Genomic DNA, 16,939 nt, shown 5'->3' on the forward strand with positions numbered 1-16,939 from the left:
TGTACCTGGCTATGCTATGTTTATAGCCCTGACTCGAACCAGGGTCTAAATTTTTGAAATTCTCTTTTCAGCAAAGGAATTTTTTATAAGCTAGTAAATCACTTCAACTCAGTTAAGAAAATAACGTATTATCTTGGCCAAATTAGCTTATCTCATCTCGCTTTTATGAACTATGTTCGAGGGTCTGCAGACGCTGGGCGATAAGATAATGATAATGCACGGAATTAGAGCTCAGGCGACATAAAACAGCAAACGAGTGGGATATTTTTAAACAAAATTGTTGTATTTATTGATTTCACCAGCAAATTTGGATTGCAATCAATTATTCACAGTGGTTTCCTTAGTTATCAGTGAAATACGTTTTTGGGGGGAAAAGTATGGCTCGCTGCGGAGCTCACTAACTGGCTAACTAGTGGACTAAATAAACAGCAATGATAATATTATTAACATAACTAAAGTAGTGGTAGGTAGAGTAATGGTAACTAAATTGTATATCGCACTTGAGGAAACTTAACGCAAACGTGTACAAATTAGGGCTAGCGTACGTATGGGATCGGTCGTTTCTACAATATCTATATATATATAGAGCGGCATTCAACATTTTGTGCTTACAACTAAGAAAACTAGGCCGTATTGCAACGCCAGTGGACTCACTCTTCAACTATTTACAACACACTCTCAGCGAAAATAACGAATCGAGTCCTATTTACACTATATCAAGTATTCACGTATCCAAGAATCAACCACATTTATACACTCAATATATATTGTAACTTTAACTAAATAGCAGCCTTTTTGAATTTTGATAACGTTTCCCTTGCAGATCCTTCTGTACCAAACAGCAGCGAAATGGGTTTCAGTTTCGATGCTGGTGCGTGTTTCTCATTTATCATCTCTCATTTTGTATTGTTGGCCAACGTTCAACGTCTAACGTCTTAAGTCTATCGAGTTCGTTTCATGTGTGACTTAGAAGCTAGTTAACTAAGAATTTGCGCTCGTTGGTTTGGATCGTCTAAAAACGGGGTAAGATTACAAATTACAATTAAGTTGCAGCAGTCGCGTCTACATATGCACAGATTGGGTTCCTCCTCCTACTTTTCGTTAACCAGTCCTTTTTGAAAGGCCTCTAAAAGTCGTAGAACTCGTTCGATTTGTTGTTGAAGCGCCGCGTGAGCACATAGACGACCGCCTCGTAGGTGGCCATCATGATCGCCGTGTTGGGAATCTGTCGCACCAGCTGCGTGGCCAAGCCTCTGTGGAATGGATAGTAAAGTAGTAAATTAGTAAATTAGTAGGAGAATTTGCGGTGCCAGAGTCCCCTTAAAATATAAAACACACCGAGTGAGCACGCTCGCGAGTGATAATCAAATTAAGGTAAACAAACAGAAATGTGCGACGCAAAAGAATTTAAATAGATTTCGCGAATTCGTGGGTGGCGCATTATGGCAATTCATTAGCTATGATCGAGCAGAAAAGTGTGTTTCTATAAAGTGCATATATATATTTTATAAATAACATTTTGAAATGCCGATTGGAAGAGGGATTCCATTAGGTGCTGTGGGATTTTCTAGACCTCAGCCAAATGTCAAGGCAATTGAAAGATTTAATCTATTTCAAGGTGCATTTAAAAGGGAACTTTCTGAGCAAGGGAACCCCGAGGCTGAAATTGATTGCTTTTATAGGAATTTCCCCCCATACTATCCAATTTAACCCACCTGTAGAGTCCTGCTCTGCCCTCCTCCTTCCAAACGGTGTGCAAGGTCTGCCAGAAGGAGTTGTACTTGTTGCCCTCCTCCCGCAGACGAGTGCGTGCCACTTCATGGGGGTAGGCGATGCAGGAGGCGATTGTCTTGGACACAGCGCCGGCCATCATGAACTCCAGGAAGTCACGCGAACCCTTGGTGTCCGTATGCCGCTGATTCCGCTGCTCCAGCTGACACAAAAACGATACAAAGTTAGAAGGGAACTAAGCAAGTCGGCATTAAATGCTGCTACTTACCAACTTGGACTTGATGAACTCGTAGATGACAAAGTGAACCATGGTCTCGCAGATGCCAAAGTAGCTGGCGGTGATGCCCTTGTAGAAGGCGGCCACACCACCCTGGGCGTAGACCCGCTCGATGCACTGCCGCACGGTCATCTGCACCTTGGAGTTGTAGTCCAGCTGCATGCGCGTCTTCACAAACCAAATGGGATTCGTGGCCGTGGAGGAGACGAAGCCGGCACTGGCTGCACTCATGATGTGCACCAGTGGCGAGTCGCGTTCAACAAAGCTGCGGATTCAAGTAATTAATGGTAATTAATGGGATTGCCCAGTTGGATGTACAGCGAGTGAGCAGACTTACCCCAGACTGTTGAGCGTGTTTTTGGTTTGCGAGTAGGTGCAGAAGTAAATGGCACGGGATGGGGCCACGCCCACGAGATTCGGACCCAGCCCCTTGAACAGGGCGCGTGTACCCTCGTTCTGGACAATGTGCCTGCAAGTGCAGCAATGAGCATAAAGTATTCTAGTAGATGGAAGCTTAAGTTGACTTACCGCAGGCACTGCACGATGCTCATGGACTTGGGCGTTGTGGATGAGATGCCGCAGTGTGAAATGGCCATGATCTGCAAGGCAAAAACAGGTTGAGTTAGTAAAGCACTCCAATCGCAGGCTGGCGGCAATGGAGATGAAGGCATCGATGGAATCGAAGGCATCGATCGAAGGTGCCAGGCATCGGGAGTCGGGAGTTTTAGCTTGTTAGGATGCAGTGGCAGTGACAGTGGCAGTGGCTTAGATGCAGTGGGCAGTGGGCAGTGGGCGGTGGGTTAGATGGGCATGAGAGAATAGGTAAAAGAAGTTGGTACTACCCTACGCACACCCCCAATCACCTGTGGCTGTGATCTGTTACGTAATATCGTTGTGCTTAGCTTACGTCGTTGTTCCGGCCGCAGCAGCTCCGATTGGCCCCCATTCGCCGGTCCTCCGGCATTCTCCGCCAGCCGCGTGGGCGTCATGAACGCCGTGGAGCTCTGCAGACGCGTCTTCACCACCTCCAGGGGGCATGTGACCACGGCACCCACTGTGCCAGCGGATCTGCGCGCATGAAAATAAAAGCAAAACATTCCCAAGTAAGTAATCTCATCCAAAAATAGTGACCGTAGTGAGCGGAACCTACATATATGACATAGATCAAGAAATTTGCACTTCATTAAGTTAGATTTCCCACTATTAATTCCTTTCTTTAACTTTTCAGTTTCTTAAACTCAACTTTTCAGTTTCTTAAATTCAACTATTAGGTTTCTTAAATTCAACTTTTAGGCATCTTAAATTAAATCTTGTCAGACATAAATAGAACCAAAAGTCCTTTAGAGCGTATGTACATACTCGTATATGCCGCCCCATTTTCAATGGCAAGTGTTCAACTATGAGTAACACAAAAATAAATCTCATTTGGCAATCAAGCAGGCAGAAAAATATCTGTTTCCCAAACTCGTATTTCTTGGATTTGCGCAATTCGCCGGCTAAAAATGTGCTTCCATTCCGTGCATATAGCACATATAGTATAGTCAACTACTTGAGCAGCTTGTCCCATGCCAATTCATTCCATTTCCATGTCGATTTCGATTTCGATTTAAGTGCTGGCCACTCTTGATTGGCTGCATCGGAAATGAGTGGCGTTTGCCCAATGCAATGGAAGGGTTGGAATCTGGGAGGAGCAGCTGATGTCCACCAAGTAGCATTATAGTCATAGAACATTTTCCATTTCGATGCGTTGCAAATTCCAAGTGCAAGTAAGTAAGTAAGTAAGGCAAGGTCGACTGATTTCATTTGTTTACTGAGCTGCGAAAAAGCACAAGGAGATGCAAATGGAGCTCCATGAAGATCTAGTAGACTTTCTATCACTAAAATAGCCCATTTAGCACTCAGGTGCAGGTGAGCCACCTCAACCTTGACTTCTGTTTTACCCAAGATTAATAACTTGTTTACACGGCGGCGCAAGAGTGCCCCCAAAAATTAATTATACACGACCTTTCCCAAAAGCCCACACAGTTGCCTCTATCGATGGGGAAAACAGCAGCTGGGAACTTTTATCTTTTTATCTTTTATCTGGAAAGATAGGGGCGCATGTTTGCAGAAGCATAGCTCGTGATCGCCAACTTGTAAATTGCCGGTTGGCAGTTGGCAACTGGGAATTGTGAAATTGAATCACTATAATCGGCGGCAATAAACTCGCGAAAGGGGAAAAGGTTATGCAACTCAGAAGCGGAAATTGAGTGGCAGTGAAAAGGGGGCCCAGAAGTTTGATCGATGAGCAGATACTTGGATACTTTGGGGACAGACACGAATGGCTGGCTGCCCTAATCCCAGAGCAATAAAGTTGTAGTAAAAATAACATTTATAACATTTAATCAACCGTCTGGCGTCGTTTGATTTCGCAAATCTGGACGCGATAGCTGCGACTCCCGGCTATGGCAATCCGGTGCGAACTGGTTGCGGATTGACCCGGCTCTACTTGCGATAACCTTTGCTGCCTGCCAGCGGATGAATTGCACTGACCGCGCAAAAGCAGCCCCTTATCAGCCAGCAAATCCATTAGGGAGCTATGTCCACTGGAGACAGAGCACTTCTACGGCTGCCCGATCCGCCTGGAATCTGCCATGTCTAATGGCAGTGACATAATGGAACCTGTGGCCAATTATCTCAATGGCTAACTAAGCACGCCATATGCTGCTTTTCGGTCACTTAATCTGGATACTTTCCCTTCATTCCACATCCTTTCATAAAAATGAAACGCACTTGATCAATGCATTCAGCTTCAATTAGCATCATGCGAGTATGAAGCTAACTGCTACCCATTCCACACTGACCGAAGGTAATTTACCCAGACAGTTGGACAAACAATCCAGGTATAAGACGCCATTCAGTGCAACGATTAATGACTCGCTTCGCCAGTTGCAGGTGACGAAGCAGCAATAAAAGTGTGATAAATGAGGAGTAATACAAGAGGGCAGATGATCTGGAGCACTGCTCGCACCATTAGATACCCATTGAGCTATAAATCAAGCAAAAGTGCCAGTCATGCGCCACAAAGTAGATCGCAGTTCGAGCTCAATCGCAAATAAATCCGTGAGTAAATATTGAGCCAAGTACTTCAAGAGTTTCGCTGCATGTGAAATGCTCAATTAGTAAGGTGTACATGAGCATCCAAGTTCGTTTAGTCCGATCAGATATATATATATATGCATATAGCTATTCTCCCGATCGATGGCCTTTGGCGACGCATGTGCGAGAATCGTGCATTGTGCATTCACATTAACCGGTGCGACTTATCTGTTCCTTGACATTCCTGCCGAAAAACACACGCGTTGCGGAGATAAGAGCGCAAATGTTGGACCCGCAGACTTCGTCTATGGGGATACGTCCAAAGTAAAAGGGGAGCACACGAATTCGGTGTGATAATTCGGCTGGGGAAATGCGTCAGCTCTGCTGGGGTGACTTTTGTCCAGGTGCTCGAGGCAGAATCCCCCCACACACCACACACCTCACAGACGACTGATAAAGACGCCTGCTTTTCGGGCAGACTTTGCTTATCACAGCGCATATAGTACGCGCTTTTCAATGGTTTTTGCGTTTCGCAGACCTGCGTTCTCAGCTTATCAATGCCGTTTTTGTTTCACGTTTTTTCTTTCTTTAAAAAGCCAGCTCCTGCTGCTTTGGGCTACTTTGAAGATTACGAAATCTATGGAAAGTTTTCAATGTTATTGTTTATGGGTCAAAGGAATCGAAGGTTAGGGAGCTCTGTGTGCTGAGCTGATTCAGATTGATTACTTGCAGAACTATGATAGAGTTTAGCCATTATTTTCAAATACAAATTGGCACGCGACCTTCTATATCTATATATTCTATATAAATGTTCATTCGCACTTCTGGCTTCCGCATATTTATGAAAATTTGTGTCTAGATCAAGAGTGCTATAAAAACGACGCCCTTGACACAATTTCAGCGTGCCAAGTGGTTTAAAATAAATATGAATATCATTTCGAGTAATGTAAAATGCACCTTTTTCATTAAGGTTTCTTCCTTTTGGATATTGCTACCTTTTAAGTTGCACAAAGTATGAGCAGTCTTTGAAATATGCGTACGTGCAGAGGGACACGAATGAAAAACGGGCGGAGAATACATTTTGTTGGATATTTTGAACTGGTCAAGCAAGAAGAAAACAAATGCCAGCTGATGGAAAAGTTTGGGGTATTATGATAATCTAAAAAGCGAGAGAAAGCAGAGCAGGAATCGCAAGAGCCAAGTGCAACTGGTAGCCAGAGTGACATTGCTATCACACCTTGGGGTTCTGTTGTTTGTGGCAACTTGCAGTCCCCACTCGCCTTCAACTGAGTCAGTGTGCCAGAAAAAGTTTATTTGCCTGTTGTGTCTCGCTGAGCACCAAAACAAATTCGAAATCGCTTGCCAAGCTCAATTTAGAATTGTTTCTAGACAGCAGATACTCGTATGTAGGAAGCGCACAATGCACCACCTATTTATTATACCTATTATTATATGTGCGCAATGTGGTGTGCCAAATCCTAAGTTTCAGGGAATAGATTCGATTCATTTCGCAAATACTTTACTATACAACATAGTAAACTACAAATGGCAGCTACTTATGAAGGCCCCAAGTAAGCTGTTTTCCGATCTTGGAACAATATTAGGCATGCATTCAAAGCACTGTGCACTGCGCCCCTTCAACTTATGTAAGCCCCTTGGAGGCCTCTGGTGGCCGATTAGATGGATGTCGCTTGATTGTTTGCCGAGCGGCTTACTGCCGGCGATAGCAATGTGCGGAGGCTTGTTTTCCCAACGTGCACCAACACGAGATACTCGGGAAGCGAGTGGACGCCAAGTGGGCGGTGGCCAGAACAACTGGGGTATTAGCGGTTAGCCAGCTCAGGTTGCAACGTGCATGTCGCGCCTCGTATTTCCTCGTGTTACGCATATGTGCCAGCAGCTCGTTAGATACAGATACAAATACGAATACGGATACCGATACCGATACAGATACAGATACAAATAGGGATACGAATACGGATACATTGGGACAGGGATGGCTGCCACGAGTCCTACGACCAATTGTGTGGTTGCCTTTGCACCGCTGATAAGTGGACTTGCACTGCCGGCCGGCAAATTGCCCGGAAAGACCAGATTGCCACTGTGGCGTTGGCATTAGAAGTGGAATTACTATGGCGGGTCATGCTATCAAAGGCCTCCACCAAGGTCACTGCAATCAAACTATGGAAAAGTGGTGAGCTTTGTATATAAAGTGGAGCATTAAAGATACCTAGTAAAGAAAGTAATATCACCACACTTGTTTACTATACAACATGTAAATATCAAGGAAAAATATACAACGAAGCTCGGAGTTGTGGAGCATGAATAACAAAGCCCAGATTCAGATCGTTTCCCGATTGACCAGGGGCTCGTCTTGGTGCTGGAAACTGGTTTCCCGCTTGGATGGAGGAACTAAAGTGCCTGGCTGTTGTGTGTGTAGGGTGCAGGTGAAAACACAAATAAATTCAGATGCGACGCGTCTAAAAATAGCCCCATGAAACAAATAGCGGCCACAAAAGGCACAAGGGAAACAACAACACAACAACAACAAAGCAATTATGGGAATAAATCCAATTGGACATTGCCTGGGGGAAATTGAACCCAGAACTGCTCTGTTTATGGATGTTTCTTCGCTGCAGGCATTTCATCAATTGTGTTCTGTTCTTTTCTGTTCGGTTCTGTGTATTTCGCTCATTTCAGCTGCGATTTCAGCAGCTGTCGTTGCCGAACAACAAACATGGCCAAAAGCACGTGAACGCAGCGTGCTTTCCTCCCCAAGATCAGATTGGCGGCCTTTCTTTTCCGGACTCCTCGCGCTCCTTGGTTTCCTCGCTTTTGGCAATGGCGCCAAAATAAAAAGTTCACTTTGCGTCCCCCATTCGCGAGCCAAATCTAATCGCAATTGCGACGTTCTCGCCCCACAATTACGACCAAAGGCCGGGCAAACCGGTTTCAACTATGATGATCGCCTGACCCGCGATAAGACGCAGTTGAGGCAGTTGCTCTGGGTGTCTCTGGAATCCAGACTCTGGCCCAACGGGAGCTACTTACCCGCCGGCAATCAGGTGGATGAGGGTGTCGGCCGTGTTCTGGGCCATCTTCGCGGGCTGCCCAGTTCCGGGATCTGCTCCTCCTTCTCCTCCTTTTCCTGCGACGGATTGGGCAACTAGTTACTGGGAGTTAACGCGCACTGGGTTTTCTCGGGGAACGCACTGTTTTTGTAAGGCACGCTGTGGGCGGAGGGGTAAGGAACGAGGGGGGAGCTGAGGCCCCAGGAGGAGGGGCTCTTGACCCGCTGAGCACGCACTCCTCTTCCTCTTGCCACTGGCCACTTGCCACTTTCTATTGTCCTTTGAACTTTGTGGGCTTTCGCTGCGATGTGATTTTGCAACTTTTCGGCAACGGCTGGTTATGCAACTGCACTGCTTGCAGCGTATGAGCGTTAACTTAACCTACGGTTAGTCTAGGCGCGCAGTTAAAGTACGTCGTTCGACCGGTGAAGTGATTCGATTTCGAGCTCGCCGATCCTGAGCGTTTGTGATTTAGGTTTGCAGTAATTTATTTTTGATCCGCTGTAGAAAACACGTCCATCAGAGTGACCGCACTGCGACTGTGGAAACATGCCGCCGCCATGAGGCTGCAGGAAAATGCCTAAAAATGCCCCACGAAATGGGGAAGAAGGGCGGTTCAGGGCGCCACTTAGTGCGCCATTTTGGGCCACCCTAGAAATTCAAATCCGTTTCAAGCAAGTTGAATAAGCTTATTGTAACACATTGGTGGAAAGCAAAAATAAAGATTGAAACAGAAAATCACATTAAAATTTGAATAAATGAATTTATCTGTTTAAGGTCAAACAATTTTAGCAAGCCAATCACTCTTAATCAAAATCAAGACAATTTTTAATTTTAAGATTTAAAATACTTATAATTTTGAAGATCCCTTACCACATTTAACAAGATCTGGCAACGCCACAAGCGAGTAAAAAAGAATTCTCTAGTTTTTATACTTTTATTTCACATCAACTAACAAATCTGAATACGTTTAATATTTGGTGTACTATCCATCCATCTGCCAAAGGTCTCGACTACTGAACACCGTGTACTCGATGAGAATATTTCAACAGCTTTCCGCTTAAATTCTATGTATGTCTCAACAATGGTTTTCAAACCGTTTTCGAAGTGAACAACAATTGTTTTCGAACCATTTTTGAATTGAATAACTGTCTGTTTGTGGGTTTTTGGTGTTTGTGTAGATCAATTTATAATTTCAAAACGATTACAGCGACTAAAGCGAAGATATTCCAAGTGCGCGGCAACTGAACGAACATCTCGCACATATTGTTTAGTGTTTTTTGGGCTTTTTGTTTATAAATAATGATTAGATCAAGGTTTAACATTGATAATAATGTCTAGTAACGAAGCATAGAGACAGCAAATGGGTTTGGTAGTTTAATTCTGATGTACTTGTGCGCCAGACACAAATTCCGAAAGTTGAAGTTCGACGAGCACCTGCACCGCCGCCTCTCCTTGGATCTACTGCGTCCAGCTCCCTTCTCCAAGATCCAGATCTCATTCGATGGGGCTGGTGTGGTTGGAATTTCGAAGTGGCCTGCGCTTACTGCGGCTTCCTGAACGACTTGCCGGCGAACTTGACGCCAGCGCCGATCTCCTCCTCGATGCGCAGGATCTGGTTGTACTTGGCCAGACGCTCCGAGCGGCAGGGAGCACCGGTCTTGATCTGGCCGGTGGACAGACCCACGACCAGGTCACCGATGAACGAGTCCTCGGTCTCGCCGGAACGGTGAGAGACCATGGTGCCCCAGCCGTTCTGCTTGGCCAGCAGATGGGCGGCAATGGACTCGGTCACGGTACCGATCTGGTTGACCTTCAGGAGCAGGCAGTTGCAGGCCTTCTTCTCCACGGCGGTGGCAATGCGCTTGGGGTTGGTCACGGTCAGATCATCGCCCACGATCTGGATGCTGGTGGAGCCGGTCAGGTTGGTCCAGGCCTCCCAGTGGTCCTGGTCGAAGGGATCCTCAATCGAGACGATGGGGAAGTCCTTGATGAACTCCTGGTACAGGTTGGCCAGCTTGTCAGCGGGCAGCCACTGCGCCTTGTCGCTCTTCTCGTTCTTGAAGTCCAGATCGTACTGGCCATCCTTGTAGAACTCGGAGGCGGCCACATCCATGCCGATCTCGATCTTGCCGGTGTAGCCGGCCTTGGCGATGGCATCGCTGATCAGGTTCAGGGCCTCCTTGTTGGACTGGATGTTGGGGGCGAAGCCGCCCTCATCGCCCACGGCGGTGGCGTCCAGACCGAACTTGGCCTTGATCACGTTCTTCAGGTGGTGGTACACCTCGGAGCCCATCTTCATGGCCTCTGTGAAGCTGGTGGCGCCGGTGGGCAGGATCATGAACTCCTGCATGGCCAGCTTGTTGCCGGCGTGGCTGCCTCCGTTGATCACGTTGAAAGCGGGCACCGGCAGGATGATGTCCTTGTTGCCAGCCAGATCGGCAATGTGTTTGTACAGCGGCACGGCCTTCTTGGCGGCACCAGCCTTGGCCACGGCCAGGGAAACGCCCAGGATGGCGTTGGCTCCGAACTTGCTCTTGTTCTCGGTGCCGTCCAACTTGATCATGAAGTTGTCGATGGCAGCCTGGTCGACCACATCCAGATTGGCCTTGATCAGCTCGGGACCGAGGGTGTCGTTCACATGGCCGACGGCCTTCAGCACCGACTTGCCGTGGTAGTTGGCCTTGTCGTTGTCGCGCAGCTCCAGAGCCTCGTGGACGCCGGTGGAGGCGCCAGACGGAACGGCGGCACGGAAGAGTCCCAGCTCGGTGGTCAGGTCGACCTCCACGGTGGGGTTGCCACGGGAGTCATAGATCTGACGGGCCTTGATCGCTTTGATGGTCATCTCGTTGCTGTCACTGCAAAAACCAAATAACCAAAGTCCATGAGAACGGCGAATTAGTGATTGCTATCAGGGGCTTCAATCTGGGCATGGTGTTCTATCAAATGGCTGACCGCAGACGAGGCCTTTCGGTGGCAATGGTGGATGTGCTCCAGAATATTCCCGAAATCCCCGTCATGGCTTGAAAGCTTGAGGTTTTTCAATTCAACGATGGCCTAATTTTTACTAAGTTGACAGTTGAATGAAATAAAATGTTTGGTGATGCGTTGAAATATTCGGAAATTTGTTGAAATCCCAAAAAATGGGTAGTAATCCTTTAAATGGTAGGGGGAAACTATAAAGGAACTGAGAGATCCTTTCAAAGAAGTGGGAAAAGGATATAGCTTAGCTGTAATTTTAGCCTTAGGTGTCAAAGCTTCGATATACATAAATGTATATGAGAACTAAAGTATATAAACTTTATTTGTGCAAAGAATTGTAATCACTTGCCATTTGAGAGGCGAGTGGTGTAAGTTTATGTATCCCCACTTGGGTGTGACTTTCTCCACGGAATACTCGTATTCCCGAAATGCCCCCTCTGCGTTTTCTATATTTAATTTGTCTTCAGATTTCAGTTAAATATTTCTAAAATTATTTAGAGTCACTGACACGGACGCTTTGCCGCTTTTCCGCTTTCTCAGTGGGAGAGTTTTCAGTTTTCAGTTTTCTCTCTGCGAACAACCGAATGACCTCTAAGCTACTTTTAAAGGTCAGACCCAAAGTGAGGCGTCCAGCAAAGCCGCACTACGTGGAAAAGTTGCGAAAAACGAAAGTATCCCACTGCAGCGATACGGCAATTTGCTGTCAATTGAAATTATTAGATTTGTGCAATTAGATCGATTGGAAATGTACGAAAATGAGCCACTTGAAAATTTGCACAGCACCATTTGTTAGATAATCGCGCGGAAATCGCTCGCGAAAAATGCTCGATTTTCAAGCCTTTCGATTGCGGGTGATCTTTATGAGGTTCGCAGATAAAACAATGAAATATTTTCATAAGCTGGATGCACAAACACACACCAAGTCTAGCGTTATACATACCAAGTACTTTTGCGGATCTGCACAAATTTAAATCCAGATGAGAACTGGCTGACTGCTGATTTGCTTCTGAAACGCGGCGAAACCGCAGAGAAACCGCTCGCCGATTTTTCGCTGCCCGCTAGCGACGACAAAAAGCGCAGACGCAGAAACTCTATATTAGTGATGGAAGTCCTCCTGCATATTCCCGAGATCCAAGACATTGTGTGAATGTTTAATAGACGTCGGGGAAAACGCTTTTCATTTGGAACTTGAAAAAATAGTAATAGTATCAGTTAAAATATACATTAAGCTTCGTTATAAAAATCTGCAACTCCGATACAAACTATATGATGAATTATTGTAAATAAACTTAAAAGCTCAGCTTAGGCGATGTTTTTTCGCCCACCTCTAGATGTATGTAAAAAGAGAGCGACACTTACTTGTACTCTCCTTTATATGTATGCGTTTCCAGGTGCTCGCCGGTTTTCAGTGTGGGGGTGCGTTTTTCCCTTTTTTGTTGTTGCTGCTGGTATGTTTCCTATATTTTTTGGGGAAAATTGACCTTCGCACAAGGTTAGATGAACTGGGATCCACACGCAGCTGTGGATTGCATGTCTATCTACAGGAGAGTAAATGCTCTCGTTAATAAAGCATAAACAATCAAATGGCATCAAGGGAAATGTAACAACCAATGGTGATAAACTGTTCCCGTGGCTTCTGGACAATCGGTCATTCAAAGTCACATACTTGTGTGGGGTTACTCACGCTTTTGAGCTTCCATAAATTAGGACAAATAAGTGCTAAGCGGTTTTAAACAAATCGTACGATTATGTTTATAGCTGCACAGCTGATCGGGTAATAATTGCATGTGTTGGTTAACATGCCGCCCACGCGCTGTTAGCGCTTTAAATTATTAGTTACATTTTCAAAATCGTTTTGTAATAGAAATCAGCTATTAATACTGTTTAAAGTAAATATAGCTTAGTTATTGGATATTTCTTTAAACAGATTTAAAAAAAAATACAAAAGCCTTTTTAAATCATGATTATAAAAAGGGGCAAAGAATTAACATGAATATAAACATTACAGCAGCAACTAAAACTGTTATTTTATCTTTAAGGACCAGGGCTGGCAATGGCAGTGTTGGTAAGCACGCGACTTGACCATATGTTTTGAAAGGCACACGCGGATTTTTTGTTTGGAGTTTTTAAATCGGAGCAGTAACTTTAAAATGAGCACTACCAGCACAATAGTTATGCCCGGCGAGCGGATCGCGGCGATTGAGGAGCTCGCCAAGAGCAAGCGCGTTATTCTCGGACCCGGACTGCGGCGATTGGACGACACGGTGGTGGCCAGCAAGGCGGGTCCACTTCGTCACAAGGAACCCGGCACCTTTTGGGTGGACAACTACCAGAGGCGGTACATCCCGGCGCGCGGAGATCTGGTACTGGGCATAGTGCGGGCCAAGGCGGGCGATCTGTATCGCGTGGACATCGGAGCAGCGGACACAGCCTCCATATCGTACCTCGCCTTTGAGGCGGCCACCAAGAAGAATCGCCCGGATCTGAACCCCGGGGATCTGATCTACGCGAGAGTCCTGAATGCCAGCGCGGACATTGAACCGGAGCTGGTCTGCGTCAACTCGGTGGGCAAGCGTGGCAAACTGGGCGTCCTCGCCGAGGGATTCTTCTTCAAGTGCAGCCTGAATCTGGGCAGGATGCTGCTGCGGGAAAACTGCCCCGTTCTCGGCGCTCTAACCCGGGAACTGCCCTACGAGATCGCCGTGGGAGTCAACGGCAGGATCTGGCTCAAGGCGCATTCACTGAAGGAAACCGTGGCCCTCGCAAATGCCATTTCGGCGCTGGAGCAATCGGGATGTGCGGAAATCGACAAGATATGCGGCAATCTCGGAGACTTCCTGCAGACCTAGCTTTAGTTCTTAGTTTACTTACTTTATATAAAAAGAAACGTTTAGCCAAACAGATCGGGTTGAATTTTGTGCGAGTGTTGGCGCAAAGGTAGAGTGTTGGAAGACCTGACTCGTTTACGTAAAGATACTATCAGAGATGAGCAGATGGCAGAGCTTTTTATGACTTGGTTGCTGCTCCACAGGATGCCTTATCAGAGATAATAGTACCCTTACTGGGCATTTAAACAATATAGCATCATTCGAACACAAATTTTTCAGTTTTGCAGGGCTTTCAGTAAGACTATGAGGTAATTACTTTCCGCAGTCACTGCGTCATCTCTGGTGCCCAGCAACAGCTGATCGATCAGACCCTCTCGCAGTGATTTCCGTGAGGGCAAGAACAGGTTTCAGTGCCTTCCGTTGCGGCAGAGGACAAAGGTTGCTCCGATCCAGCAGAGCCAGACAGCGTCAACGAGATGAGCTTCCTGGAGTTTCTGCTGCTCCTGCTGGTGCTGTACTATGTGGTGTACGTGCTCCTCTGGATCCTGCTGGACTGCAATGTGGCCCTGTGGTACAAGTCCCGTTTCGGAGTATCGCTGTCGTCGATGCGCGGCCAGGTGGTTTGGATAACTGGTGCCTCGAGCGGAATTGGCCGGGCTCTGGCGCTCAGCTTGGCCAGACATGGCGTGAAATTGGTCCTTAGTGCCCGGCGACTGGAGCAATTGGAGCAGGTGCAAGAGGAGTGCCTGGCTGCAGCTCGAGGACTGCTGGCCACCAAGGACGTGCTGGTCATTCAAATGGACATGCTCGATCTGGACGAGCACAAGACGCATCTCAACACGGTGCTCAATCACTTTCATCGGCTGGATGTCCTGGTGAACAATGCCGGCCGCTCGCAGCGAGCCAGTTGGACCGAGGTCGAGATCGAGGTGGACCGCGAGCTGTTCGAGCTGGATGTCTTCTCGGTGGTCCATCTCAGCCGCCTGGTGGTGCGCTACTTCGTGGAGCACAACGGCGGTCGAGGCCATATCGCTGCCACCTCCAGCATCGCCGGCTTCAGCCCAGTGCCATTTTCACCCACCTACTGTGCCGCCAAGCACGCCCTGAATGCCTACTTGCTCTCCCTGAAAGTGGAGATGCGCAAGCTGGATGTGTCCCTCTTCGCACCGGGACCCATTGCCACCGACTTCCTGCAGGAGGCCTTCACGGGCTCGCAGGGCGAAAAGGTGGGTCTGAGTACGGCCAATCAGAAACGGATGACGGCCCAGAGGTGTGGCGATCTGTTCGCCGTCGCCTTGGCCAATAAGATGGATCTCACCTGGTGTGGCCTCTTCCCCGTCAACACCTTGGCCTACTGCGCCCGGAATCCCACGCTGAGCAAGATCCTGGCTCAGTTCATGACCGAGAAGACGCTGAACAAGATTCGCGAGGGCAAACTGTGAGAAAATCTCCGGTGAGCCTCGCCCTTTCCTCTTTCCCTCTTCCTCCTTCCAACGGCTCTCAGTCATCTTTTATACTCTTGTATAATGCTTAACTATATATACTAAATATATAAATATGTGCACAAGATTAAGTTGAGTGTGTTATTCCATTGAGATAATCTTCACAGGCACAGAGGGATTCTTCAGTTTCTCCTATTCAATTGGTGAGCAAGTAGAGGTAGTACGTTTAAAATGCAGAAAACGTCATGGTAATTGGTGAGTAACGAATTCTAAAATATTCTAGTTTACTTAAGTTATTAACCAGGAATTTAGTAATCTATCATCATTGCAAGTGGTTCAGCTGCATACATTGCTCTGCAATTCAGGTGGCTGGTTAAAGCAACTCCGCCCACATTTACATTCAAATGATTTGCCAAGACTGCAGACTGCAGATTAGCTTGCATTATCTTATATTTATCTACTTGATCAACCGACTTAATCTAATCTTTTCCTAACGCTGCCTTGACGTGCGCGGGAATCTTGACCCGTTTTCGTTTTGCCTTGGTTATTGCAGTCTGCTCAACTCCCTTCAGTTGTGGCTTCGCCTTGTCCTTTTTACTCTTCTTGCAGGATAGTGGATTGGGGTTCTTGGGACCTTTGTGCTTCTTGGGTTTGACTGCAGTCTCAGCTGGCTTCAGTCCCTGCTTCTCCTTCATGTAGTCGATTTTCTCGACCTGTTTGCCCAGCATTAGGTTTTTGGCCCGTCGCAGCACCCACTTCTTGGAGGCTTTCGATGGTGCCTCCAAAACGGGAGTGGCTTTGTGCAGATAGAGTAGACAACGTCCGGGGATCTTGCGCAGACTCTCCTGCAGCAGACGATCCTGCGAGGCGACCACATAGCGATTGTCCTTGGTCTGAAAGGTGAGTAATATTTTGACAACTGAAGCATATTTAAAGTCATGTGTTTCCCAATTTACCATCGACTTGATGCATTCGGAAGCGGGAACTGGTTTTCCCTCGTGTCCGCATTTATGGACATGGAATCGCTTGACGATGGACGTGGCTCCAGTGAGAGGAGCTCCCAGGGACTCCGCCTCCAGGATAACACACTGGGTGGTCAGTAGCTTAACGCCGCACTGGAAGTACTTCTTTATCTGCTCATCTATGCCAATTTTTTGCTACAAATTCAAAAATAACTATGAAAATCAACAAGTGCTATTTAGATATGAAAGACTGAACCTGCAGGGCTGCCTGGCAGAAGGTGGCATCAATCAGCACTTGGTAGGGTTCCCGGTAGTCGAAATTGGTGGCAAAAAACACCAGAGTTTTGTGTGACTTCTTGAAACGTGATATTTTCATGATGTTTTTAAGCAGCCACTTAGTTTATCAAATGAAAACAAAAACAGCGTGCAATTACAGTGTTGAAAAGCGTTCAGCCTCAGCTGTTTTTGGCTAACAGACTGTATGAGAATAGCAGCTCTGTTGTAATTAACAGCTCGCTGTTATTTGAATTCGTAATGCTTTACATTTGGCGCCAAACCGGAAGCAACA

At 46.7% G+C, this 16,939-nt stretch overlaps 5 protein-coding genes across 7 annotated transcripts; 2 read left to right on the top strand and 3 right to left on the bottom strand.

The window, feature by feature from the left end:
- Window positions 1-262: 262 nt before the first annotated feature.
- Window positions 263-8,698, bottom strand: LOC120453987 (mitochondrial carrier protein Rim2). Of its 3 annotated transcripts, none has more exons than XM_039638946.2 (7): window positions 8,138-8,698; window positions 2,851-3,076; window positions 2,537-2,607; window positions 2,346-2,477; window positions 2,000-2,273; window positions 1,716-1,933; window positions 263-1,253 (listed from the first exon to the last, which is right to left on the bottom strand). In XM_039638946.2, exons 1-7 carry the CDS (start codon window positions 8,182-8,184, stop codon window positions 1,127-1,129), a joined length of 1,095 nt encoding a protein of 364 aa, XP_039494880.1. In that variant the 5' UTR covers window positions 8,185-8,698; the 3' UTR covers window positions 263-1,126. The 3 variants fall into 3 exon arrangements, with proteins under 3 accessions (XP_039494880.1, XP_039494898.1, XP_039494889.1); XM_039638964.2 differs by having other exon boundaries at window positions 2,916-3,076; window positions 8,138-8,697; XM_039638955.2 differs by having other exon boundaries at window positions 2,872-3,076; window positions 8,138-8,697.
- Window positions 8,699-9,426: 728 nt separating this feature from the next.
- LOC120443808 (enolase) lies at window positions 9,427-12,294 on the bottom strand. Its single transcript, XM_039623149.2, has 2 exons — window positions 12,080-12,294; window positions 9,427-11,015 (listed from the first exon to the last, which is right to left on the bottom strand). Exons 1-2 carry the CDS (start codon window positions 12,277-12,279, stop codon window positions 9,701-9,703), a joined length of 1,515 nt encoding a protein of 504 aa, XP_039479083.1. The 5' UTR covers window positions 12,280-12,294; the 3' UTR covers window positions 9,427-9,700.
- Window positions 12,295-13,184: 890 nt separating this feature from the next.
- LOC120443811 (exosome complex component RRP40) lies at window positions 13,185-14,038 on the top strand. The gene has a single exon (XM_039623151.2). The coding sequence runs from the start codon at window positions 13,290-13,292 to the stop codon at window positions 13,986-13,988; it is 699 nt and encodes a 232-aa protein (XP_039479085.1). The 5' UTR covers window positions 13,185-13,289; the 3' UTR covers window positions 13,989-14,038.
- Window positions 14,039-14,336: 298 nt separating this feature from the next.
- LOC120443809 (dehydrogenase/reductase SDR family member 7) lies at window positions 14,337-15,540 on the top strand. The gene has a single exon (XM_039623150.2). It carries the CDS (start codon window positions 14,444-14,446, stop codon window positions 15,407-15,409), a length of 966 nt encoding a protein of 321 aa, XP_039479084.1. The 5' UTR covers window positions 14,337-14,443; the 3' UTR covers window positions 15,410-15,540.
- Window positions 15,541-15,744: 204 nt separating this feature from the next.
- LOC120453358 (rRNA-processing protein UTP23 homolog) lies at window positions 15,745-16,811 on the bottom strand. Its single transcript, XM_039638071.2, has 3 exons — window positions 16,628-16,811; window positions 16,366-16,566; window positions 15,745-16,302 (listed from the first exon to the last, which is right to left on the bottom strand). The coding sequence occupies exons 1-3, from the start codon at window positions 16,745-16,747 to the stop codon at window positions 15,889-15,891; spliced, it is 735 nt and encodes a 244-aa protein (XP_039494005.1). The 5' UTR covers window positions 16,748-16,811; the 3' UTR covers window positions 15,745-15,888.
- Window positions 16,812-16,939: the final 128 nt, after the last annotated feature.

This window comes from Drosophila santomea, chromosome 2L (genome assembly GCF_016746245.2).
Source record: "Drosophila santomea strain STO CAGO 1482 chromosome 2L, Prin_Dsan_1.1, whole genome shotgun sequence".
NCBI lineage: Eukaryota > Metazoa > Arthropoda > Insecta > Diptera > Drosophilidae > Drosophila > Drosophila santomea.

Excerpts from the sequence above, each read along its gene's own strand:
- LOC120443811 (XM_039623151.2), top strand. The coding sequence starts at position 13,290 with ATGAGCACTACCAGCACAATAGTTATGCCCGGCGAGCGGATCGCGGCG.
- LOC120443808 (XM_039623149.2), bottom strand. The coding sequence starts at position 12,279 with ATGTCTTGGATCTCGGGAATATGCAGGAGGACTTCCATCACTAATATA. Across the intron at positions 11,016-12,079 it reads CAGATCCGCAAAAGTACTTG|TGACAGCAACGAGATGACCA; the intron begins GTATGTATAACG and ends TGGTTTTTGCAG.
- LOC120453358 (XM_039638071.2), bottom strand. The coding sequence starts at position 16,747 with ATGAAAATATCACGTTTCAAGAAGTCACACAAAACTCTGGTGTTTTTT. Across the intron at positions 16,567-16,627 it reads TCTGCCAGGCAGCCCTGCAG|CAAAAAATTGGCATAGATGA; the intron begins GTTCAGTCTTTC and ends TTGAATTTGTAG. Across the intron at positions 16,303-16,365 it reads CCGAATGCATCAAGTCGATG|ACCAAGGACAATCGCTATGT; the intron begins GTAAATTGGGAA and ends CTCACCTTTCAG.
- LOC120453987 (XM_039638946.2), bottom strand. The coding sequence starts at position 8,184 with ATGGCCCAGAACACGGCCGACACCCTCATCCACCTGATTGCCGGCGG. Across the intron at positions 3,077-8,137 it reads ATCCACCTGATTGCCGGCGG|ATCCGCTGGCACAGTGGGTG; the intron begins GTAAGTAGCTCC and ends TCATGCGCGCAG. Across the intron at positions 2,608-2,850 it reads TGATTGGGGGTGTGCGTAGG|ATCATGGCCATTTCACACTG; the intron begins GTAGTACCAACT and ends TTTGCCTTGCAG.
- LOC120443809 (XM_039623150.2), top strand. The coding sequence starts at position 14,444 with ATGAGCTTCCTGGAGTTTCTGCTGCTCCTGCTGGTGCTGTACTATGTG.